The sequence below is a fragment of the Nothobranchius furzeri genome, chromosome 4 (genome assembly GCF_043380555.1).
Source record: "Nothobranchius furzeri strain GRZ-AD chromosome 4, NfurGRZ-RIMD1, whole genome shotgun sequence".
Lineage (NCBI taxonomy): Eukaryota > Metazoa > Chordata > Actinopteri > Cyprinodontiformes > Nothobranchiidae > Nothobranchius > Nothobranchius furzeri.
This window is the reverse complement of record NC_091744.1, coordinates 82,399,548-82,424,630: the sequence shown is the minus strand read 5'-3', so window position 1 is coordinate 82,424,630 and position 25,083 is coordinate 82,399,548. Positions and strand designations below refer to the sequence as shown.

Here is a 25,083-nt window from a genome sequence, read left to right as displayed (position 1 = left end):
AAAATGTCTTCTAAACAAGATTTAGAAAATCTAGTGTTTTCTTTCTAAAAAGAGAACAGACAACCCTGTATTTAAGATGGTTCAAAAACAGTTTAAAGTTAAAGTCCCATTAGTTGTCACACACACACAGGTGTGTGTGCGAAATTTATTCTCCGCGTTTGACCCATCCCCTGGGGAGCGGTGAGCTGCAGACAAGCCGCGCTCGGGAACTATTTGGTGGTTTAACCCCCCAATCCAACCCCTTAATGCTGAGTGTCAAGCAGGGAGGCATTGGGTCCCATTTTTTCAAAATCTTTGGAATGACCCGACCAGGAGTCGAACTCCTGACCTCACAGTCTAAGGGCGGACACTCTGCCACCACCAGGCTACTGAGAAAGGTTTAACTTAACATGCGTTTTAAAATAATTTGAATCAAAAAGACAGCAGACACCCCTGAGACTGTGCTGGAGGTACGGAGGAGGAACAGAAGCGCTTGTAGCTGCAACTTCTGGCTGCACTTGCCTTTTTGATGATGCATCATCCCTGCTTGTGCTAGCATTGTTTTTCTGTTTGCTAATCCAAGCTCTGATATCCATTTTAGCAAGCTACTGTACCAAAGCGTCTTCTTCTACTGCAGCTAAAACTATCGATCGTCTTGAGCCAATACATTTGCATGAGATGTTGTAATCTGTCCTGGGCGGGCCAGATCGGCAAATGGGCGGGCCCGGCCCGCCCAGGCCCGGCCTTGACGCCGGGCCTGCTGAAACGTCATTTCCATCTCTTGCAACACGCATGCGAGTTCTCGTCGTTGTACGTGCACGCGTGTTTTGTACATAGAGGCGTGTTTGTCCGGGGCTGCGTCTGCAGCTAGACCTCCCAGTTGGCTGCGTGATGACGTTAATTTTCCGCGTCTGTTTGATATGTTTTTAGCTCTTGAAGCATGGTTATCATGTATATGTGTTCATTTTCAGAAATCAAGGTTCTGTGATTTATATCATATTCTTAATTGCACTTTAATCCCCTGAAATGACTTCTGAGATTCTCTCGGCGATAAATATCCTCACCAGACCTGTTAACGGTAAGCTAATGTCAACATAAACAAGCTAGCTTCTCTAAGTGTTCGCCATGTTTTAGCCATTTTATAATTAGATTTTTTTACGTTAAATTTTTGCATGTAATGGTGTTGTTTATGTATAATTGTTGGATTTTAAATTCGCATTATAATCTGATAGCATTAGAAAAGAGAGCCGCGGCCTACAGTCATCTGGTAGTAAGAGCGATGTGTCCTTAGCAGCGGCAGCTGTCTGCGTTTGCAGCTAATGCCTCCTGTGCTTTGATGTTTTGTGTGTTTCTGTCTGCAGAGGCGTCCGCTCAGTCCTCACATCACGAAGCTTTGCTGGCAGCTTTGGGGGCCAACAAGGCCCTTCTGCTGGATCAGCTTCAGAGCAACAGCAGCTTCCAGGAGGTGAGGAGGCTGAGGGAGGATGTGAAGGAGGCAGCAGAATGGTTCTGCAGTGAGACAGAAGATGTCACCTGGAGCTTTGTTCAGGAGTGCCTGATCCTGCTCCTTGCTCTCTCGAGACACCTGACCGTTGAACTGGAGCACTTCCAGCAGGCCCCCCCTCCCTTGTCAGTGAAGCTCCGTACCCCTGAAATGGCTCCACCTTTGCCCCCTGACGTCCTCAGTGTCTCCCAGCAAAAGACGCTGGGAGCTGCATTCCAGTTTGTGGTGTGTCTGGGACTTTGCCCTTACTTGGCAGCTGGAGTAGGTGTACCGCTGAGTCGGAGGTCAGCATTTGGAGCTATGGTGGAAAAAGTTGTCTACAGGGAAGTGTCGCCCCCAGCTACACGCCGCCTCCTGACCACGACCAGAGTGCTCCTGCAGCTGGCGGAGCAGTCGTCTCTCGCCACGCTGGTGTTTACCCGACATCTGGGGGATGTGATGGCAGCTCTGTGCCAGCTGGGCTTCCAGCCTCAGCGAGAAGATGGCAGGGTGATTAAATACTAATAAAGTCACTTTAAAGGTGGTAAAGCATAGCCCGGCAAGCCAGACTAAATAAATGTATTATTTAGTCTGGCAACGCTCCATTGACGGCTCTCGGTTGTGGGGCGGGTTCTACCGTTGCCTTTCAAATGATCTCCGCATGCTACTGGACAAAGAATGTGACGTACTCTTGTTTCACTCTGTTGCATCATCCCACCCACCAGGCATATAGAGTGCCCTGATTGGCCCACAAAGCGGATAAAGCTCTGTGATTTGTTCACTAAGCAGATAGAGCACTATGATTGGCCCACCATTATGGACCAATCACAGCTCTTTATGTGTTTGAAACCCCTCTAGAGAGCTGTGATTGGCCAGCCAGAGTCCTGGTAGGAGCTGCGGAGGTTCCAATGGAGCGTGCCTAGACCAAACTTTGCAAAGCAAGAATTTGGTCTAGTTCACTAGGCTAGGTAAAGCAGAGAAAGCTGTCTGTTTTCAGACCTGAGAACAGTCCTGATCTGTTTTCTGTAATGTAATCAGAACACTTTCATGAGTTATGTTGTTTAAAGTCAAGAAAATAAACAAAATCCTGTTTTTGTTCCCCGCATTTTTTGTAATGCAGCTACTCAGTGCAGATGAGTGTCGGGTGTGTAAGAAGGCCCTCAAGGACCTCCTGGGAAAAGTCTATCAGCCAATCATCATTAAGGAGTTGCTGATCCTCCAAGGTGGACCCAAACAGGTGCGGCTCTTTGGACAAGTGTTTCATATCATCATCACAGTAATATTAATAATGTTGTTTGTTGGATTAATCTTCAATGTAAAAAAATGAAATAGTTGGTTTTACTCTGTCTGAATCTGACCTGAACATTTTAGGGGAACTAGGTGTGTTTTACTTCCCGTAGCAAGTTGTCGTCGTCGTCTTCCTCCGCTTATCCGGGTCTGGGTCGCGGGGGCAGCATCCCAACTAGGAGCTCCAGACCGTCCTCTCCCCGGCCACCTCCACCAGCTCCTCCGGCAGGACCCCAAGGCGTCCCCGGACCAGATTGGAGATGTAACCTCTCCAACGTGTCCTGGGTCGACCCGGGGGCCTCCTGCCGGCAGGACATGCCCGAAACACCTCCCCAGGGAGGCATCCTGACCAGATGCCCAAACCACCTCAACTGGCTCCTTTCGATCCGGAGGAGCAGCGGTTCTACTCCGAGTCCCTCCCGAATGTCCGAGCTCCTCACCCTATCTCTAAGGCTGAGCCCGGCCACCCTACGGAGGAAACTCATTTTGGCCGCTTGTATCCGCGATCTCGTTCTTTCGGTCATTACCCAAAGCTCATGACCATAGGTGAGGATTGGGACGTAGATCGACCGGTAAATGGAGAGCCTGGCTTTCTGGCTCAGCTCCCTCTTCACCACGACAGATCGGCTCAGCGTCCGCATCACTGCAGACGCCGAACCAATCCGCCTGTCGATCTCCCGATCCCTCCTACCCTCACTCGTGAACAAGACCCCGAGATACTTAAACTCCTCCACTTGAGGTAGGACGAAGCAAGTTGAGTCAGGTAACTGTAACTGCAGTGAGTTATTTGTTCCACTTGGGGGCAGCAGAAGCTGCTCTAATTTCTCTACATTCTTCAGACACTTTTTGGCTTTTTAGCAGCCAAGTTTAATCAATTTCCCTCTGGGATGAATAAAGTGTCTTTGAATTGAATTGAATTACAATTTTAATCTTTGTTCTGCTTCACAGGTTCTATCTGTTCTCATAAAGCATTTGATTAGTTGAGCCCTGAGATTCTGTTTCAACTTCAAACATCTAATTTGTTTTTTGTATTTTTTTTTCAAGCAGAAAAGCTTGTTGAAAACTGATAAATATGGTTTTGTTTCTTCTAAGATAAACTAATTATGTTTTTTCTTTTTCATGTTTCTTCTTCACCTCGTGTTTCCAGAACATTCAACTTTCATGTTCCACCTCTGGCTTAAATAATGTCTCGTCTCCTTCCTTCCAGTCTGCTCCAGCTGGGAGTTCTGGTGGTCCGAGTGGCAGGGCGGGTCTGGGATCAGCTCCAGCCTGGCTGAGACGTCTGTGTGGTCAGATGCTGTCTGAGCGTCTGATGCAACCAAACGGTGTGCAGGCGGTCATCAGAGCTGTCCTGGAGGGAGGAACAGGTGAGGAAGAGGAGGAGGTAGAGTAGTACGCCACGGGGCAATATTCATCAAAAAGACTGGTTCTTCAGACCGGAGCTGTTCCTGCAGGAGGCGACTCAGACTGGAGAAAATGTGATGCTGTGGCCAGGATCCTGGTGGCCTGCCCCCAGCAATCTACCTCGGCCGACGATTACTTCAGACTTGTCTGTCCTCAGGTGAGATTCACACCATCACTTTATTGTTTTCAAACCTGCACTGGTGCTCTGAAACCTCCAGTCAGCTTCCAGAGTGAATTTCTTCATGTAAACTGCGGCTAATCCACCTGAACCTGCTGTCGGAGGATGTTTTTCCAGAATGACCTTCATGAAGATGATGCACTTTTGTTCAAACACAAGTGATAACGTCCTGTTAACAAACAGCATCGCCTTCTGCCTCCATCTCTGGTCTCAGTGGGCAGCTATAAAGATTCAATAAAAAAAAAACTTGTGAATATTCTAAATGTCATCACCATCTCTTTATTTATGCCAATAGTTTTGGTGTCGTAATCATCGTGTGATTCAAAAACCTGTTACAACAACTCGGATGTTCTTTAACACTAAAAATGTCCTAAAGCCATAAAGCTCACGCGGACCAGTTCAACTTTTTGTTTTCTCAGATCCTCGACCTCCTCCATCTCCGAGACAAGCTGACCGCTCAGCAGTTCCAGCGAGTGGCAACTAGGGCGGCGCTGTCCGTGGTTCTGGAGAGGCCCGGCTTGGCTCAGCAGCACCTGCTCAGGCCCGTGCTCAGCCCGCTGCACAGCTGCATCACCGCCTCCTGTCAGTAACGGTTTAGTGTTTGGGACAAATGTCAGCCACAGATCGCCGATGTGGATCACAAACATTTTGTTTGTTTGTTTGTTAATTGTACGACTTTCTCATTATCTTCTTAGGAGTGTTCTTGCTGTGTCGTGGTTCTAATTCCATGCTTTCGTTCTTTTTAAACACAGAAACAGTTTTGTTTACCTGTTTTGTAGCTACAGTTTCGCCGACGGCTGCCGGCTTCTTCAGATAAACGGAGAAGGAAGTGACGCGCCACCATCGGCGTCAGCCTGAAGAAGCCGGCAGCCGTCGGCGAAACTGTAGCTACGAAACAGGTAAACAAAACTGTTTGTGTGTTTAAAAAGAACGAAAGCATGGAATTTCTCATTATCTTCCAGAGACAAGTTAGTAACAGTACGCCTAAATCAGCATGTCTCCTTAAACACAGGCAGACGCTGTTAGTTCAGTTCAGTTCATTTATCTATAAAGCACTTTAAAACACCCAGCACAGGAACAAAGTGCTGTACAGAAAATACATTAAAACAATAGAATAAACAGAAAGCAGCAAAGAGAAATAAATAAAACACAGGAGACATAAGATTCAAACAGCCCAATAATAAGAATAAAAACTAGATAAAACCAGCATTGAAACACACAAAAACAGCTAAAATAATTCAAAACTAAAAAAAAAAAATAGTAACCGACATCTCACATGGTGTCAAAAGCAAGGGTAAAGAGGTGTGTTTTCAAGAGTGACTTAAAAACAGGTAAGGAACTGGCCTGTCTTACCTCTAAAGGAAGCTCATTCCACAGTTTAGGAGCTGCTACAGCAAAGGCGCGATCTATAAGTTTACGCCCAGTCCTGGGTACATTCAGGAGCAGCTGAACATGAGCTAATTTTATTAGCTAGATGCTTACGTTTAAAGATTTAGAGACTTTATGTTAATTCAGCCTACATCTGGTTCTGCTGGCCATCCCAACTTAGTGACTGTTTAATTCACTGAATGTGTTTTTAGCCCCTCCAGAAGTCATAAAAAGCTGTTTTAGTTTTTAATTTTGCTCAATTTCTGACTCATTTCATGTAGTTTGTGGTGAAACAAAAAATACTGGGTCAAATAAAGTTAGTTTTATTTTCTCAGGGAAAGACGAGTCTTATATTGTGTTAATGGAATAAAAACATTGTTTCAGGAGATGAACACACAGAAATGTTAGATTTTAAACCTCTGGAAACGTGAGTATTGATGCGGACAGCTTCTGAGCTCCTGATGTTCTGGTGTTTGTGTTTCAGCTGCAGAGCATCCACAGGAGGCCGTGGAGGAGTCGGCGCTGACCCGATGTTTGGAGGATGTGTACAAGGTCAGTACCTCGCCGCTTTCTTAGTCAGGAGGACAAACCGTCATTGAGGTCATCTGAGGTCAACTTTTTAAAAGATTCTGAGCCAAGGGGTTTTGTTTAAACCACAAATTAAAGCCTTCAGAAACTCCTTCATATTCGATTTCATGTTGTTGCCATCAGATCTGGGTGGTTGGAAACAGTCCATCAGAGGTTCTTCTCGCCGCACTTGAAGAAGTTCTTCCTGTCATCTTCACAGTTTTCTGTTTCACCAAGCAGAACGTCTCCCACCTGCGGTAAGACTTTATTCCATCTCTTACGTTATATTTGCTTTTTGTGCCGTGTTTCTGATCAATTTTATGATGATAAAATGTTTTTCTGCGGTCCCGATGTTAAGTCGTGGCGGTAACACTCCAGCTGTTTGCACCCATTCTTCCTCTGCTCTGCAGGGCAACCTGTCAGGAGGTTTTGCTGTGGTACCTGAGCCGTTCGGAGACGTCTTCAGCTCTCTCAGCGCTGCGGCAGCTTTCAGGTCTACAGGAACCAAAGAATAACGTCTCAGCAGACTTCCACTTCGCTGCTGGCAGCGACGGAGGCGTCCGACTCACCTGCAGAAAGAGTTGCAGGTGATGAACCTTCATCGCTCATCCTACTTGTCCTCTGATTGGACGTTTTCGTGTCTGCGTCATTGACCTCTTTGCTGTTGTCCCAGTGACGGGGAAGATGAGCTGTATGAGAAGCTGTCAGGGGAGCAGTGGAGGCTGGAGTGTCTGATGCAGCTGCTCGCTGAACTCAAGGACAGTGACCTCCCTGGGGACTTTTTCCTGGAGCTTCTGCAGGTAAAAGGCCCTGTGGGAATGTTGGGACGTTTCCCAGAAGCCTGAACCTAGAGCTGCATAACTAGTTGGATAGGTCAGGAAAACCCAAACCAGCCCAAACCGCTGACCTGCCAAATGAAACTCAACATCGATCATCTTCCAGGGGCTTTTGATTTAGACATCCAGTTTCTCAAATTGTTCTTTTATGTGCCGGTTAATAAACGACAAAGTGTTGAAATCAACTCTAAGCAGAGCTGAGATCCAACAGAAGATGTGATGGGCCGAGTACCAAACCCTGAGGAACTCCCATCATTAACAAGGAAGATTTAGTCACGTTTAGATTTAACAGTAAGGAATGGAAATGGGTTTTAGCTGATGATTTGTTCCATTTTTACCTGAGATTGGCATCATTTCAGCAGGTTTTTCTGTGCTGGAGCATCTGTCACACCCCAGCTGTTGTTCATCCTCCTGCAGGAGCTGACCAGTTGGACGTCTGATGAACACAGGGTGGATGAAGAGGAGGTGGACGTGGCGTCCATGACGCTGCTGGAGGTGGAGCAGCAGCTACTGGGTCGAGCTGACAGACAAGCACAGAGATTGGTTCTGCTTCAGGTTCTGGCCGTGATGGTCGAGTGTCTGCAGCACTCTCAGCTCCTGAGGAGAACCTCACAGGTCAGAAGAAACCATACCATGCCGCTTGATTTGTAGAGCACTTTCAACACGGCACTACAACCGACCAAAGCGCTGCACATAAAAACAAATAATAAAAACACAAGCTAAAATAGTCGTGTATATCATATGAAGTAAGAAAGATAAAAGAGTTAAAAGAACAACAGATTAAAACCAATAGAACAAGTAAAACCAGAATATAAAAACAAATTTAAAATCGAACAAACAAGGTGGAAAAACTAAGGATGAGTTAATGCGTTATGGTTTGGGAGTTGAAGGCCAGGGAGATGTCGTGGGTTTTCAGGCGTAATTTAAAAACGGCAATAGAGGGTGCTTGCCTAACCTGAAGAGGTAATGAGTTCCACAATTTTGGGGCACAGACAGAAAAAGCCCTTTCCCCGCGGGTCTTCAAATGTGCCTTAGGGACAGTTAGGAGGAGCTGATCTTCAGACCTAAGAGCACGAGGAGGGTGGTAGTAATGGAGGAGTTCACACAGGTGGGGAGGTGCCTGACTGTTCAAAGATTTGAATGCAAGAAGCAGAATTTTGAAATTGATCCTGAACTGAACAGGCAACCAGTGGAGTGATTTAAGAGTGGGCGTAATGTGCTGTCTTCAGTCAGGAACCTTGCTGCTGAATTCTGGACAAGCTGGAGTCTAGACAGAGCAGCTTTACTGATGCCGTACAAGCAGGAGTTGGAATAATCACGCCGAGAAGTGATGAAGGCGTGAATCACAGATTGTAGAAGAAGGAAACTCAGGATGGGCTTTAGTTTAGAAATACGCCTGAGGTGGTAAAAGCAGGACCTGACTGTGCTATTGAGCTGAGCGTCCATCTTCAGAACCGGGTCTATTTTTATTCCAAGGTTGGAAATAGCAGAAGTGACATTAGGAGGCAGATAGTGGAGGTCAGGTTGCTGGGTTGCTCTAACATTGTCGGGACTAAAAACGATTACCTCTGTTTTAGAGTCATTCAGATGGAGGAAGTTACCAGCCAGCCATTGCTTGACATCGTGAAGACAATCAAACAGAGGTTTAATGGAGTCAGTGGGTTTAAATGAAGAATTAATTTGACAGTCGTCTGCGTATAGATGGTGTGAAACGGCATGCTGTCTGAAAATGGTTCCCAAGGGCAGAATATAGAGCCAGAACAGTACCGGGCCGAGGATGGAACCTTGAGGAACACCCCAGGGAAGGGAGAGTGACTGGGATGAATAGTCATCCAGCATGACCCTGAGGGACCTGTTAGAAAAGTAAGACCTAAACAAGTCTAGGGCCGAACCTGAGATGCCAGCCCAAGCGTGTAGTCTAGAGATCAAGATGTTACGATCGATCGTGTCAAAGGCTGCAGATAGATCCTGAAGTACCAGAACCACATGGAACCCTGAATCTAAGGCCAGAAAGATGTCATTAAACACACAAACATGAGCAGTTTCAGTGCTGTGCTGTTGTCTAAACCCAGACTGAAAAATGTCCATTACTTGATGGTCATTAAGATGTAGGACTAACTGTTCATGCACGACTTTCTCAAGTACCTCAGATAAAAATGGTAACTTGGAAATTGGTCGGAGATTAGAGAAATTAGTGGGATCAAGACCAGGTTTTTTCAAGAATGGCTGCACAACAGCGTGTTTAAAGGCACGAGGACCTTCAGCCAAGGTCAAGCTACCATTAATAATGTCCAGCACATTTTGGCCAATCAACGGAAGCACATCTTCCAGGAGACGGGGTGGAACCACATCATCTGGAGAGCCCGAGGGTTTCATAGTAACAATAGTTTTTTTCCAGACAGGACAGAGAGATGGGTTGAAAACTGTTGAATAGCCCACGAGTGGGAATGCCAGGAACCAGCATTAGTTCTCCATCTCTGACCCTAAAGGCCTCAGCAGGTTCTGACACAATGATTAGATCTGTTTGTCCTTCTCTGCAGGTGGTGGACTTCATGGTGTCTCTGCTCCAGAGAGCCTGTGTGGGCCCAGATATGTCCTCTGGGTGGAACCCGATAGAGAGCCAGACGCTGAGCATGGGGATGGGCCTGGTGGCGACGCTGCTGTCGGCACCTCAGGTGACTAAAATGATAAAAACATTTCTTCTTGCGTGGCTCCAAATTTAAATGAAAACTCCTAAAAATCACGAGACATTTGGTTTGAATTCACAGCTCGGGGCTGAGGAGTACTCCTGCATGTCGAGGCTGCTCCCACCTCTGGAGACGGTGTCTCTGCGGCATCCCGACGCACTCATCCAGGAGATGGCATCAAACCTCAGAGCTGTTATTGCCACTCATGGTGCCTACCGACCTGAGAACCTCACCGCTGCTGCTGGTCGGTTCTCCAGAAACGCTGAAACGAAACCAAAGAAGAAGAAGGAGGTGGAGAGTGAAACAGACACCCCTGAGATTCCCGTCAGCAGCTCCAGGTTCCTCCCAGCTTCCTCTCAGAAACCCAGTCCCACAGGAACAGTAGGAAGATCCAGCGCCGATGTTCCTTACCCACCTGACAACAAGCCCCTTTCTGATTGGCTGTTAGAGGCGTGTGACCCAGATGTCCCTACTAGAGCATTTGCTCTGAGGATTCTGACCCAGATGGTCCAACGCAGAGACCCAAAGCTCATCCAGGCTCAGGAGAAAGTCCTCACGGTTTGTGGCTTTTATTCTTCACTGACATCAGTCGTGATCCAGAGTGAAGCGTCATCTTAATGGAAAGGTTTCTGTGTCCTGAACAGCCTATGTTCAGAGAAATAGACTTTACTTCCTGATCTTCATCCATAAATGTCCCCTTTCTGTTTTCCTCTGAGTTCCAGCTGTGTTTGGATCAGTGTGACTTCACATGAGTGTCTTACGAATCATTCTCTGGTGGTTCTGGTTCTGACAGTAAACTGTCCACCTCGGTGGTCTTCAGTGAGACGTTTGTCCAACTGTCCCTCAGGATGTCCTGTAGTTTGCCTCTGAGCTCTAACGTGGCTGCTGTCCCATCCTTAGAGTCTGAGAGGACAGATGTTGATGCTGGATGAGTGTGGAGACCCACTGAGGGGTAGGTGTGTAGAAGCTGGTTGTGATCCTCGGTGTGAGAGCTGCTCCAGCTTCTCCTGAAGCTCTTTGACTCCACTCCCTTCAGTCTCCTGCTGGGATCTGGTCTGCTGCTTCCATCAGAGACAGAAAGTAAAGCAGCTACTTCAGGGCTCCGAGAGGAGCCGTAGGGGCAGAACCAGAACCAGAACCTACTGAATGAATTTAAGAATTAGACTCTAATGTGTCTGAATGTCAGACTTACTTTAACTAATGGAGATGTTTAACAGGCAGAACCCTAATTATTAATGTTAGTAGTAGTAGTAGTAGTAGTAGTAGTAGTAGTAGTAATTGTAAAGCAAATTGAATTGCCTCTGTGTTTGAGTAGTAGTAGTAGTAGTTTTAGTAGTAGTATCAATAGTAGTAGTAGTAATAGTAGTGGAATCAGTAGTGCTAGTATTAGTATTAGTAGTATCAGTAGTAGTAGTAGTATCAGTAGTAGAAGAAGAAAATATAATTTCTATGGCGCCTCCCAAGACAAAAATCACGAGGCGCTTCACAAAAACAAAAAATGTAAATATATAAAAAAGAATTTAGAAAATGGTTAAAAATATATTTTAAATGAGCAAAAATATACAATTGTGATTAAAACAATGATAAGAAAGAGAGAGAGTGAACAGGAAAGAGGGAAATCAGTGGATCCTGAGGAAGGTGGAATAGGTGGGGAGAGCAGAATAGAGAGAGAGGTGAAGAAGGTCATACAAAAGCCAGCTTGAACAAGTGAGTCTTCAGCTGTTTTTTAAAGGAGACCACTGAGTCCACTGATCTCAGGCTCAGGGGGAGAGAGTTCCAGAGTCTGGGGGCCACAGCAGCAAATGATCTGTCACTTTTGACCTTTAGCCTGGTGCTGCACAACCAGTAGGCTTTGATCACTGGACCTCAGGGATCTGCTGGGGGTGTAGGGACTAAGAAGATCACCAATGTAAGATGGTGCTTGTCCATGTAAGGCCCTATAGACCAGAACCAGGATCTTGAAATGAACCCTGAAGTTGACTGGCAGCCAGTGAAGCTGGAGGAGAAGCGGGGTGATGTGGGTGTGTTTGGAGGACTTGGTCAGAAGCCGAGCACAGTAGTAGTATCAGTAGTAGTAGTATCAGTAGTAGTATTTAGTGTAGTAGTAGTATTTAGTGTAGTAGTAGTTGTTGTAGTAGTAGTAGTAGTATCAGTAGTAGTAGTATTTAGTGTAGTAGTAGTTGTTGTAGTAGTATCAGTAGTAGTAGTATTTAGTGTAGTAGTAGTAGTATCAGTAGTAGTAGTAGTAGTAGTAGTATCAGTAGTAGTAGTATTTAGTATAGTAGTAGTTGTAGTAGTAGTAGTAATAGTATCAATAGTAGAATTAATAGTAGTAGTATCAGTAGTAGTAGTAGTAGTATTTAGTGTAGTAGTTGTAGTAGTAGTATTTAGTATAGTAGTAGTAGTAGTTGTAGTAGTAGTAGTAGTATCAATAGTAGAATTAATAGTAGTAGTATCAGTAGTAGTAGTAGTAGTAGTATCAATAGTAGAATTAATAGTAGTAGTATCAGTAGTAGTAGTAGTAGTATTTAGTATAGTAGTAGTTGTTGTAGTAGTAGTAGTATCAATAGTAGAATTAATAGTAGTAGTATCAGTAGTAGTAGTAGTAGTATTTAGTGTAGTAGTTGTAGTAGTAGTATTTAGTATAGTAGTAGTTGTTGTAGTAGTAGTAGTAATAGTATCAATAGTAGAATTAGTAGTAGTAGTATCAGTAGTAGTAGTAGTAGTAGTATCAATAGTAGAATTAATAGTAGTAGTATCAGTAGTAGTAGTATTTAGTATAGTAGTAGTAGTTGTTGTAGTAGTAGTAGTATCAATAGTAGAATTAATAGTAGTAGTATCAGTAGCAGTAGCAGTAGTATTTAGTATAGTAGTAGTAGTAGTTGTAGTAGTAGTAGTATCAATAGTAGAATTAATAGTAGTAGTATCAATAGTAGAATTAATAGTAGTAGTATCAGTAGTAGTAGTATTTAGTATAGTAGTAGTAGTTGTTGTAGTAGTAGTAGTATCAATAGTAGAATTAATAGTAGTAGTATCAGTAGCAGTAGCAGTAGTATTTAGTATAGTAGTAGTTGTAGTAGTTGTTGTAGTAGTAGTATCAATAGTAGAATTAATAGTAGTAGTATCAGTAGTAGTAGTATTTAGTATAGTAGTAGTATAGTAGTAGTAGTAGTGTTATCACTACCTTGCTGGGAGTGGGGTCATGGCCTTCAGCAGGACCAGTTCCTACGGGAGGCCCTTAGTGGTTCTGGTCTCCTGGGACATCTATAAGAAATGAGGCCGTCTGCAGCGAGGACACGACGCTCTCGCGGGGTCTTGTTAAGGTGGACTGGCGAGGGAAAGACCTTTTCATTAATGATGCTCTTTAATCAGAAACCCCCGCTGACGCATCCGAAAGGCCTGCTATTGATTTCCTCGGATGTGTCGGGTTTAGAGTCCTGAGGCCCGTTTGGTGCCGAATTTGAGCCGCGGCACCTCCTCACCTCAGATCAATAATCTCTGCTTGATTTATTCTCTTTCATATCTGTTTTTACCTTCTGTCGAGTCTACCGGCCAGATTCATCAGTCTGAAGATGTCTCCTCTGCAGCTCTTCATGGAGAACCTGGAGCACGAGGACTCGTTCGTCTACCTGTCGGCGATCCAAGGTAACCTCTCAGTTTGGCTGCCTGTGGCTCCAACAGCACTGGCAGCTGATCTGTAAACTGTCTTCAGGTCTGGCTGTTCTGGCTGATTCCTACCCCGACCGGATCCTGGAGAGGCTCCTGAAAGACTTCCAACATGGACCCTCCCTCCCTTCGTCCAAGAGGGAGCGCTCGCTGGAGAGCCGCCTGAAGGTGGGGGAGGTCCTGATGCGGGCGAGCAGGGCGATGGGTGAGCTCCAAGACTGAAAAGTCCTGTCAGCACCCAAAATCCACCACCTTCCGTCAGGTTTACATCCTTAATGTTAGCAGGTGGACCACAGGTGTGTGGTGAGCAGGACAGCAGAAGGTTAGCTAACCCCAGCAAGTACACAAACCCCCCCACGACTACAACAAAAACCAAGAGAACCCTTCAGAAATCAGGACTTTAATCTGGGCATCCATGTTCGTGACTATCAGCAAAGCGAACCTCCGCTCGGACTTGTTATGCTGATTATCACACCCCCATTTCAATATTTTCTGTTCTTTTTTCTCACCCGGCGCAGTTTTAGTGCACCAGAAAGTCGTGCTTTCACTTCTACGGGACAATCGGGGCTTTATTTCCCTGCTGGGATGCAGAAAGCTTCTGTGTTTGACTCAAACCTCCCGAGATTCCTCCTCGGCCAAGCTGCGCTTTTTCAATAAGGAGGTTTTCTCAACTCGCTCGTCTGGCTCGGTTTGGGTTCTGCTCGTTCATGAGGTTCTGTGTGCATCAGCTGATGATGTCATCACCCAGACACAGCTGGCGTGAGGGCACCAGCATCAGGTTCCAACCCAGTTCAGGTCACTGCTCTGCTCCAGCTGGTCTCCTCAGGAGACACTGAGATGATCCAAGTTATAAATGTAAAAATAAAAATAAAAACCACAGCGTAATTAGTTCAAGTTGTTTATTCATGACTTCTGGCAGGAGTCGCACCTTCTGCAGCTTTGTCTGGATTTGGGTCAGCTGTTCAGAAGAATACGATGGATTATTTTATTTTTGAGCTCGTTTTTCACAAATAAAGTTAAAGTCCCATTAGTTGTCACACACACAGGTGTGTGTGCGAAATTTGTTCTCCGCATTTGACCCATCCCCTGGGGGAGCGGTGAGCTGCAGACAAGCCGCGCTCGGGAACTATTTGGTGATTTAACCCCCCAATCCAACCCCTTAATGCTGAGTGTCAAGCAGGGAGGCATTGGGTCCCATTTTTTCAAAGTCTTTGGTATGACCCGACCAGGAATCGAACCCCTGATCTCCCAGTCTCAGGGCGGACACTCTACCACTAGGCCACTGAGAAAGGTAAATAAGAGCTCAAAAGGTAAAATGAGAGAGAAGACAGAGTTTTAATCTGCCGCCTCACCCTGGAGCTGTTCTAATCCTGTCTGGATTTCATCATCAGGACGAGAGTCAGAGCCTCCTCTAGGAGATCCGTTGTCTGCTCCTCCTCAACGATCGGTCACGATCCTCCTATAGCCACCCCCCTCTAGAGATTTCTGCTAACTGACCCAGAGCTTACTGCAGGGATCAGATTTCCTCTTTGGCCTGGGAATGACTTCCTCCAGGAGGAGCTGGAGACCTTCGGTCTTCTGCAGAACCCGAGTCCTGTCCCTCATACTCAACCAGACTCAAACTTCCTCTCTCTCCTCTTCCTTCAGGAGAACTGGCGCCCCACCTCGGCCGTCCTCTGGTGGGCGTCTTCCTGCAGGGAACCAGGGACGTGGACCAAAGTGTCCGAGCCAGCAGCCTGTCCAACCTGGGAGAAATCTGCCAGAGACTCGACTTTTCTCTGGGGCCGCTGGCTCAGGAGGTAAGAACGGGCCAGAACCCTGCTTACAGCAGAGCTCAACGACTGCCCAACATCCAGCCTTATCGGACCCAGGTGTGCTGTTATTGGGTATAAAGCCCGGTTGCATCTCTGTCACTCGTTTTAAACAAATTTAGTTCCTATTGAGGATATTTTTCACAGGAAACCTGCAGAAATAACTGGACTAAAGCTGTAAAAAATGAGTGAAAAAATGCTTTAAAACACAAAATATAAAACATAACATCAGTCTAAAGAAAAGAAGAAACCAGAATGCACTGAACCAGAACCACTCGCATAACAAGTAGGTTTTTGTATTTTACTTTCGCCTTCAGCAGACTGCCTTTAAACTACGGAGAAGGGATGTTTAGGAGAGCTAAAATGTTTGGTCTTCCGTCAAAAAAGCCCCTAAAACCACCTGATGGAGGCTCAGAAGTCCGTTTGATTGGATGAAAAGCTGCAGAAACACAAACGCTGTGACTGTGATGCCGCCGCCGGCCTCACATGTGTCTCTGATGCTGCTGCAGCGGTCTGCGGCTCTGGAGCAGCCCGCTGGCATGAATGAGGCGCTGTGTGAGCGGCACCAACAGGACGCTTATTCATGAACCTGCACAGATTTTCTCTCAGTCGGACTGTAGGAGTGTGTTAGAGGAGCCGGGTCAGTTCGGTGGTTCTGTCACTGAGCTGACTGAGGTCCCTCTGCAGCTCACAGACCAAGTTTTTACACTGAAAGTTTAAAATGAACCACAGGTTGATTCATTTCCATTTTCATCCGCTTATCCGGAGTCGGGTCACGGGGGCAGTAGCCTAAGGCGAGAGGCCCAGACTTCCCTCTCCCCAGCCACTTGGGCCAGCTCCTCCGGGGGAATCCCAAGGCGTTCCCTGGCCAGGTGAGAGACATAGTCCCTCCACCGTGTCCTGGGTCTACCGTTAGGTCTCCTCCCGGTTGGACGTGCCCGGAAAACTTCACCAGGGAGGCGTCCAGGAGGCATCCTGACCAGATGCCCGAGCCACCTCAACTGGCTCCTCTCGATGTGGAGGAGCAGCGGGTCTACTCCGAGCCCCTCCCGAATGACCGAGCTTCTCACCCTATCTCTAAGGCTGAGCCCGGCCACTCTTCGGAGAAAACTCATTTCGGCCGCTTGTATCTGCGATCTCATTATTTCGGTCACTACCCAAAGCTCATGACCATGGGTGAGGGTAGGAACGTAGACCGACCGGTAAATCGAGAGCTTCGCCTTCTGACTCAGCTCTCTCTTCACCACGACAGACCGGTACAACGCCCGCATCACTGCAGATGCAGCACCAATCCACCTATCGATCTCACGCTCCATCTTTCCCTCACTCATGAACAAGACCCCGAGATACTTGAACTCCTCCACCTGGGGCAGGACCTCATCCCTGACCCGGAGAAGGCTTGATTCATTCATCTTCAAAACAAGTTTCCCCTGACTCTTTACTCTGATTCTGGTGTCGACACACGGCACAGGAAAGGTTTTTATGGGTTTCATCTTTTATCTAAACAAGTAGAAATAAACACAAATAATAAAACACACACACACACAGCTGGGTGAATTTTCTCAGTTTTGAAACAAAAATCATAAAACAAGACAGAAGTTTTGCAGTAGAGCTGGAAGCCCCGTCTCAGGTCCTCTTTTAAATAAAACATCTAAACTAAAAGCACATCAGCCTGCAGGTTGTGGTGTGATGTCATACCTTCCTCTGTGATGTCAAAGCCACATTTCAGACATCGTGAAGCGTGTTTTTGTGTGTAAACGTCGTCATTCCAGTCTGACCCGGAAACGGACCCTGAGCCACCTCTATTAGGAAAAGGTAGATCCTTCAGGACTGAAGGAGAAGAAAAGATCTCTTCTAAAGCCTCTCAAGATAAAAATCACGAGGCGCTTCACAAAAACAAAACATTTAAAATATAGAAAAGAATTTAGAAAATGATTAAAAATATATTTAAAATGAGCAAACCGCTAGTCTGAGTGCAGTGGTCTGCAGCATCTGGCTCTGGAGCAAAGTGGGTCCCAAGAGAGAACCCTGGGGCGCGCCATTTTTAGTTCAACTTGTGTTTTTGTAGTTGTAGAACGTGAACCTGTTGAATGACACTGCTGTGTGTTTTTGTGTATTTGTGTGTGTTCTTGTATGACTTTGTGTTTGTTTTCTGTGTTCTTTTATGTGTTTGCGTGCTTTGTGTATTTGTTCATGTTCGTGCGTGTGCTGTGTGTGTGTATTTGTTCATGTTTGTGCGTGTGCTGTGTGTGTGTATTTGTTCATGTTTGTGCGTGTGCTGTGTGTGTGTTGTTGTGTATTTGTTCATGTTCGTGCGTGTGCTGTGTGTGTTGTTGTGTATTTGTTCATGTTCGTGCGTGTGCTGTGTGTGTTGTTGTTGTGTATTTGTTCATGTTCGTGCGTGTGCTGTGTGTGTGTTGTTGTGTATTTGTTCATGTTCGTGCGTGTGCTGTGTGTGTTGTTGTTGTGTATTTGTTCATGTTCGTGCGTGTGCTGTGTGTGTGTTGTTGTGTATTTGTTCATGTTTGTGCGTGTGCTGTGTGTGTGTTGTTGTGTATTTGTTCATGTTCGTGCGTGTGCTGTGTGTGTTGTTGTTGTGTATTTGTTCATGTTCGTGTGTGTGCTATGTGTGTTGTTGTTGTGTATTTGTTCATGTTCGTGCGTGTGCTGTTTGTGTTGTTGTTGTGTATTTGTTCATGTTCGTGCGTGTGCTGTGTGTGTTGTTGTTGTGTATTTGTTCATGTTCGTGCGTGTGCTGTGTGTGTGTTGTTGTGTATTTGTTCATGTTCGTGCGTGTGCTGTGTGTGTTGTTGTTGTGTATTTGTTCATGTTCGTGCGTGTGCTGTGTGTGTTGTTGTTGTGTATTTGTTCATGTTCGTGCGTGTGCTGTGTGTGTGTTGTTGTGTATTTGTTCATGTTCGTGCGTGTGCTGTGTGTGTTGTTGTTGTGTATTTGTTCATGTTCGTGCGTGTGCTGTGTGTGTTGTTGTTGTGTATTTGTTCATGTTCGTGCGTGTGCTGTGTGTGTTGTTGTTGTGTATTTGTTCATGTTCGTGCGTGTGCTGTGTGTGTGTATTTGTTCATGTTTGTGCGTGTGCTGTGTGTGTGTATTTGTTCATGTTTGTGCGTGTGCTGTGTGTGTGTTGTTGTGTATTTGTTCATGTTCGTGCATGTGCTGTGTGTGTTGTTGTGTATTTGTTCATGTTCGTGCGTGTGCTGTGTGTGTTGTTGTTGTGTATTTGTTCATGTTCGTGCGTGTGCTGTGTGTGTGTTGTTGTGTATTTGTTCATGTTTGTGCGTGTGCTGTGTGTGTGTTGTTGTGTATTTGTTCATGTTCGTGCGTGTGCTGTGTGTGTTGTTGTTGTGTATTTGTTCATGTTCGTGTGTGTGCTATGTGTGTTGTTGTTGTGTATTTGTTCATGTTCGTGCGTGTGCTGTTTGTGTTGTTGTTGTGTATTTGTTCATGTTCGTGCGTGTGCTGTGTGTGTTGTTGTTGTGTATTTGTTCATGTTCGTGCGTGTGCTGTGTGTGTGTTGTTGTGTATTTGTTCATGTTCGTGCGTGTGCTGTGTGTGTTGTTGTTGTGTATTTGTTCATGTTCGTGCGTGTGCTGTGTGTGTTGTTGTTGTGTATTTGTTCATGTTCGTGCGTGTGCTGTGTGTGTGTTGTTGTGTATTTGTTCATGTTCGTGCGTGTGCTGTGTGTGTTGTTGTTGTGTATTTGTTCATGTTCGTGCGTGTGCTGTGTGTGTTGTTGTTGTGTATTTGTTCATGTTCGTGCGTGTGCTGTGTGTGTTGTTGTTGTGTATTTGTTCATGTTCGTGCGTGTGCTGTGTGTGTGTGTTGTTGTGTATTTGTTCATGTTCGTGCGTGTGCTGTGTGTGTGTTGTTGTGTATTTGTTCATGTTCGTGCGTGTGCTGTGTGTGTTGTTGTGTATTTGTTCATGTTCGTGCGTGTGCTGTGTGTGTTGTTGTTGTGTATTTGTTCATGTTCGTGCGTGTGCTGTGTGTGTGTGTTGTTGTGTATTTGTTCATGTTCGTGCGTGTGCTGTGTGTGTGTTGTTGTGTATTTGTTCATGTTCGTGCGTGTGCTGTGTGTGTTGTTGTGTATTTGTTCATGTTCGTGCGTGTGCTGTGTGTGTGTGTTGTTGTGTATTTGTTCATGTTCGTGCGTGTGCTGTGTGTGTTGTTGTTGTGTATTTGTTCATGTTCGTGCGTGTGCTGTGTGTGTGTTGTTGTTGTGTATTTGTTCATGTTCGTGCGTGTGCTGTGTGTGTGTGTTGTTGTGTATTTGTTCATGTTCGTGCGTGTGCTGTGTGTGTGTTGTTGTGTATTTGTTCATGTTCGTGCGTGTGCTGTGTGTGTTGTTGTGCAGCTGAGCTGCTGTCTGACGGCTCTGATGAAGACGGAAAAGGAGGCTGAGGTGAGGAGAGCTGCGGTCCACGTCATCGCTCTGCTGCTTCGGGGTCTCAGCGACAAAACCACTCAGGTACGTGCCCCGCCTGCTGAAGGTGTTGCTTGTTGACAAAATATCAACTCAAACGCAGATCTGTTTACGTTTATCATAAAATTTGTTTTTCCACCAGTTTTTCCATCAATGCTGAACTTTCTTTTTAGAGTCATTAGTTTTATTTTTGTCTAACTCTGCTTGTTTATCTTTCTAACTCTGCTTGTTTACCTTTGTAACTCTGCTTGTTTATCTTTCTAACTCTGCTTGTTTATCTTTCTAACTCTGCTTGTTTATCTTTCTAACTCTGCTTGTTTATCTTTCTAACTCTGCTTGTTTATCTTTCTAACTCTGCTTGTTTATCTTTCTAACTCTGCTTGTTTATCTTTCTAACTCTGCTTGTTTATCTTTCTAACTCTGCTTGTTTATCTTTCTAACGCTGCTTGTTTATCTTTCTAACTCTGCTTGTTTATCTTTCTAACTCTGCTTGTTTATCTTTCTAACTCTGCTTGTTTATCTTTCTAACTCTGCTTGTTTATCTTTCTAACTCTGCTTGTTTATCTTTCTAACTCTGCTTGTTTATCTTTCTAACTCTGCTTGTTTATCTTTCTAACTCTGCTTGTTTATCCTTCTAACTCTGCTTGTTTATCTTTCTAACTCTGCTTGTTTATCTTTCTAACTCTGCTTGTTTATCTTTCTAACTCTGCTTGTTTATCTTTCTAACTCTGCTTGTTTACCTTTGTAACTCTGCTTGTTTATCTTTCTAACTCTGCTTGTTTATCTTTCTAACTCTGCTTGTTTATCTTTCTAACTCTGCTTGTTTATCTTTGTAACTCTGCTTGTTTATCTTTGTAACTCTGCTTGTTTATCTTTCTAATGCTGCTTGTTTATCTTTCTAACTCTGCTTGTTTATCTTTCTAACTCTGCTTGTTTATCTTTCTAACTCTGCTTGTTTATCTTTCTAACTCTGCTTGTTTATCTTTCTAACTCTGCTTGTTTATCTTTGTAACTCTGCTTGTTTATCTTTCTAACTCTGCTTGTTTATCTTTCTAATGCTGCTTGTTTATCTTTCTAACTCTGCTTGTTTATCTTTCTAACTCTGCTTGTTTACCTTTGTAACTCTGCTTGTTTATCTTTCTAACTCTGCTTGTTTATCTTTCTAACTCTGCTTGTTTATCTTTGTAACTCTGCTTGTTTATCTTTGTAACTCTGCTTGTTTATCTTTGTAACTCTGCTTGTTTATCTTTCTAATGCTGCTTGTTTATCTTTCTAACTCTGCTTGTTTATCTTTCTAACTCTGCTTGTTTATCTTTCTAACTCTGCTTGTTTATCTTTCTAACTCTGCTTGTTTATCTTTCTAACTCTGCTTGTTTATCTTTGTAACTCTGCTTGTTTATCTTTCTAACTCTGCTTGTTTATCTTTCTAATGCTGCTTGTTTATCTTTCTAACTCTGCTTGTTTATCTTTCTAACTCTGCTTGTTTATCTTTCTAACTCTGCTTGTTTATCTTTCTAACTCTGCTTGTTTCTCTTTCTAACTCTGCTTGTTTACCTTTGTAACTCTGCTTGTTTATCTTTCTAACTCTGCTTGTTTATCTTTGTAACTCTGCTTGTTTATCTTTCTAACTCTGCTTGTTTATCTTTCTAACTCTGCTTGTTTATCTTTCTAACTCTGCTTGTTTATCTTTCTAACTCTGCTTGTTTATCTTTGTAACTCTGCTTGTTTATCTTTCTAACTCTGCTTGTTTATCTTTCTAATGCTGCTTGTTTATCTTTCTAACTCTGCTTGTTTATCTTTGTAACTCTGCTTGTTTCTCTTTCTAACTCTGCTTGTTTACCTTTGTAACTCTGCTTGTTTATCTTTCTAACTCTGCTTGTTTATCTTTGTAACTCTGCTTGTTTATCTTTCTAACTCTGCTTGTTTATCTTTGTAACTCTGCTTGTTTATCTTTGTAACTCTGCTTGTTTATCTTTGTAACTCTGCTTGTTTATCTTTGTAACTCTGCTTGTTTATCTTTCTAACTCTGCTTGTTTATCTTTGTAACTCTGCTTGTTTATCTTTCTAACTCTGCTTGTTTATCTTTCTAATGCTGCTTGTTTATCTTTCTAACTCTGCTTGTTTATCTTTGTAACTCTGCTTGTTTCTCTTTCTAACTCTGCTTGTTTACCTTTGTAACTCTGCTTGTTTATCTTTCTAACTCTGCTTGTTTATCTTTCTAACTATGCTTGTTTATCTTTGTAACTCTGCTTGTTTATCTTTGTAACTCTGCTTGTTTATCTTTCTAATGCTGCTTGTTTATCTTTCTAACTCTGCTTGTTTATCTTTCTAACTCTGCTTGTTTATCTTTCTAACTCTGCTTGTTTATCTTTCTAACTCTGCTTGTTTATCTTTGTAACTCTGCTTGTTTATCTTTCTAACTCTGCTTGTTTATCTTTCTAACTCTGCTTGTTTATCTTTCTAACTCTGCTTGTTTATCTTTCTAACTCTGCTTGTTTACCTTTGTAACTCTGCTTGTTTATCTTTCTAACTCTGCTTGTTTATCTTTCTAACTCTGCTTGTTTATCTTTGTAACTCTGCTTGTTTATCTTTGTAACTCTGCTTGTTTATCTTTGTAACTCTGCTTGTTTATCTTTCTAATGCTGCTTGTTTATCTTTCTAACTCTGCTTGTTTATCTTTCTAACTCTGCTTGTTTATCTTTCTAACTCTGCTTGTTTATCTTTCTAACTCTGCTTGTTTATCTTTGTAACTCTGCTTGTTTATCTTTCTAACTCTGCTTGTTTATCTTTCTAATGCTGCTTGTTTATCTTTCTAACTCTGCTTGTTTATCTTTCTAACTCTGCTTGTTTATCTTTCTAACTCTGCTTGTTTATCTTTCTAACTCTGCTTGTTTCTCTTTCTAACTCTGCTTGTTTACCTTTGTAACTCTGCTTGTTTATCTTTCTAACTCTGCTTGTTTATCTTTGTAACTCTGCTTGTTTATCTTTCTAACTCTGCTTGTTTATCTTTCTAACTCTGCTTGTTTATCTTTCTAACTCTGCTTGTTTATCTTTCTAACTCTGCTTGTTTATCTTTGTAACTCTGCTTGTTTATCTTTCTAACTCTGCTTGTTTATCTTTCTAATGCTGCTTGTTTATCTTTCTAACTCTGCTTGTTTATCTTTCTAACTCTGCTTGTTTCTCTTTCTAACTCTGCTTGTTTACCTTTGTAACTCTGCTTGTTTATCTTTCTAACTCTGCTTGTTTATCTTTGTAACTCTGCTTGTTTATCTTTCTAACTCTGCTTGTTTATCTTTCTAACTCTGCTTGTTTATCTTTCTAACTCTGCTTGTTTCTCTTTCTAACTCTGCTTGTTTATCTTTGTAACTCTGCTTGTTTATCTTTCTAACTCTGCTTGTTTACCTTTGTAACTCTGCTTGTTTATCTTTCTAACGCTGAAAATAACAGAAACAAACATGAATGCTGTGCTGCTCCAGCTATGAAACATTATAAAAATGCTGTTTTAGTCTAAAAACAACCAGATTTATTTACTGAGCCTTCGGGTTCTGATCTGCAGGGGAAACAGAACCAGTCCCGGCTTGTTCTGTTCATCAGATTCTTTAATCACCACTTCATGAGTGTTTCTTTAAACTCTTTAGCTTGTAATTTCCCACCTGGACTTGCTGCAGGTGGTCTCTCTCAGGTCGGGTCAGCCAGTGTGTGTGAGAGAGTGACGGGTCGCCCGGACCTGTAATCTGCTCATCAGAGATTAAAGCCTAAACATTACTTTCTCGCGGTGAGGAGTTTCGGGTTTCTCTCCTTATCTGAGGACGTCTCTGATCGGGTTGGTTTGGGTTTGACGTTGGACTGCAGCATCTCAGCCAATCGCAGCACAGTTTCTGTGAGAACGTCTCAGGTGATGCCTCGAAATCCTGAGGCAGGAGACTGCAGAAAGACAAGAACTTTAGGATTATCAGATTAGAACTAAAAGATTTAAAGTTCAGTATCAACACACGGATTTATGCAAATTGAACATTTTCATCCTCAGACTAAGTTTAACATCAGTTCAGAGCTCATGGTGAACTCATGTAAAGAACAAAAGTATCTTTAAGATTTAAACAGTTTTCGTTAAAAACCTAATTTAGTTTCAAACAGAAACTTCCAAGGTGGTTCCAGTCTGGCTCCTATCATTAAAAGAACAGCTGGAGGTCCACAAGCAGCCGTGGGAGCTAATGACAGAGATCTGCAGGACAGAGCCTGTGGGACAAAAGACAAGGGGGACGGCGAGGAGACGAGGACTCAGTCGATGAGTCGGCTAAAAAACACCAAATTCTTCACAAGCTGTTTCCTAGATTCATAAAATAGTAAAAACACATTAATTCGTTTTTATTTGCAAACATCAAAATCTGCTTCTATAAAAAGTAAAAAACACAATCAGAAGACTTTTAACGTGTTTTTTTGCTGCTTTATTTCTTTTGTTGTTGTTGAAAAGTAACTTTTATTTAGTAATGTTTGTAAATAAAGCACATGGAATGCGATCGGCTGGGTTCCTTAAATAAGAAACGCTTGACTGACCGGCTTAATGAACGGAGCTGAACTGGAATGGTTCCCGAGTGAAGAGTCGTGAGAGGATTTGGTTCTTTACAAATAAACTGAACTGATTTAACCGGCTCTCTTCCTCTCAGAGAGGAAACAGGAACAGGAAGTGCTTCCACGCCTAACAGGTGTGTGTTTTAACTGAAACGTCGTGTCTCCTCCAGGTTCTCGGTGATGTTCTGTTGGACCTGTACCGGGCCCTGAAGGGGGCGGTCCGCTCAGACCCAGACGAGGTCACAGTGCTTCACGCTCAGCTGGCTCTGGAGGAGCTGGACGAGGTGATGAGGAGGTTCATCTTCCCACAGGAGAAGCTGGAGAAGAAGATCGTCGTCCTGCCGTAGAAATGTAACTTCTGTCGTCTTTTGGACTCTAGAGGTTCTGGATGAGATCTGCAGAATTCAGGCGTTGACATTCACACAGCTCCATACGAAACTTTAATAAAGGCTCTGAATAAACATCTGAGTGTTTATGACTGGATATGACGACAAAGGTCCATCTGCTGTTAAGGGTCATGTGACGAGTGTCAGAAACACGACAGCAGCTGATTAAACCGAAAGATTCCTAGAATAAAGTTCGTTCCAGCTGTTTCACGCCGAGTCAGCATCTCATCTTCACGGCGTTTTGTTTTCAGTCTGGTTTGATTCGAGCCGCTGCGATGATCCCGGATCAGGAGAAGCTTCCGGTGAAACGATCGGAGCTGCTTTATGCAAACGAGGCTGGAGATGCGACGTTCCTTCTTTTGTGTGATTTATCGCTCTGTGGACAAATCTATAGAAATGGACTGATGATGACTCAAATCCA

General features: G+C 43.9%; 1 protein-coding gene and 2 long non-coding RNA genes across 4 annotated transcripts; 1 reads left to right on the top strand and 2 right to left on the bottom strand.

Annotated features, from left to right (window-relative positions):
• Nucleotides 1-873: 873 nt before the first annotated feature.
• tango6 (transport and golgi organization 6 homolog (Drosophila)) lies at nt 874-24,737 on the top strand. Of its 2 annotated transcripts, none has more exons than XR_008559582.2 (18): nt 874-1,057; nt 1,341-1,972; nt 2,583-2,699; nt 3,957-4,116; nt 4,204-4,310; nt 4,751-4,913; nt 6,184-6,251; nt 6,411-6,523; nt 6,677-6,853; nt 6,940-7,066; nt 7,520-7,717; nt 9,643-9,777; nt 9,871-10,347; nt 13,377-13,434; nt 13,502-13,623; nt 15,103-15,254; nt 19,639-19,752; nt 24,447-24,558. XR_008559582.2 is itself a non-coding variant. In XM_054733357.2 (18 exons), exons 1-18 carry the CDS (start codon nt 1,006-1,008, stop codon nt 24,621-24,623), a joined length of 3,186 nt encoding a protein of 1,061 aa, XP_054589332.2. In that variant the 5' UTR covers nt 874-1,005; the 3' UTR covers nt 24,624-24,737. The 2 variants fall into 2 exon arrangements, 1 of the variants encoding a protein (XP_054589332.2); XM_054733357.2 differs by having other exon boundaries at nt 13,502-13,660; nt 24,447-24,737.
• LOC139069685 (uncharacterized) lies at nt 20,549-21,039 on the bottom strand. The gene is made up of 2 exons (XR_011520380.1): nt 20,822-21,039; nt 20,549-20,759 (listed from the first exon to the last, which is right to left on the bottom strand). It is a non-coding gene; the product is annotated as an uncharacterized lncRNA (long non-coding RNA).
• Nucleotides 21,055-21,479, bottom strand: LOC139069686 (uncharacterized). The gene is made up of 2 exons (XR_011520381.1): nt 21,262-21,479; nt 21,055-21,217 (listed from the first exon to the last, which is right to left on the bottom strand). It is a non-coding gene; the product is annotated as an uncharacterized lncRNA (long non-coding RNA).
• Nucleotides 24,738-25,083: the final 346 nt, after the last annotated feature.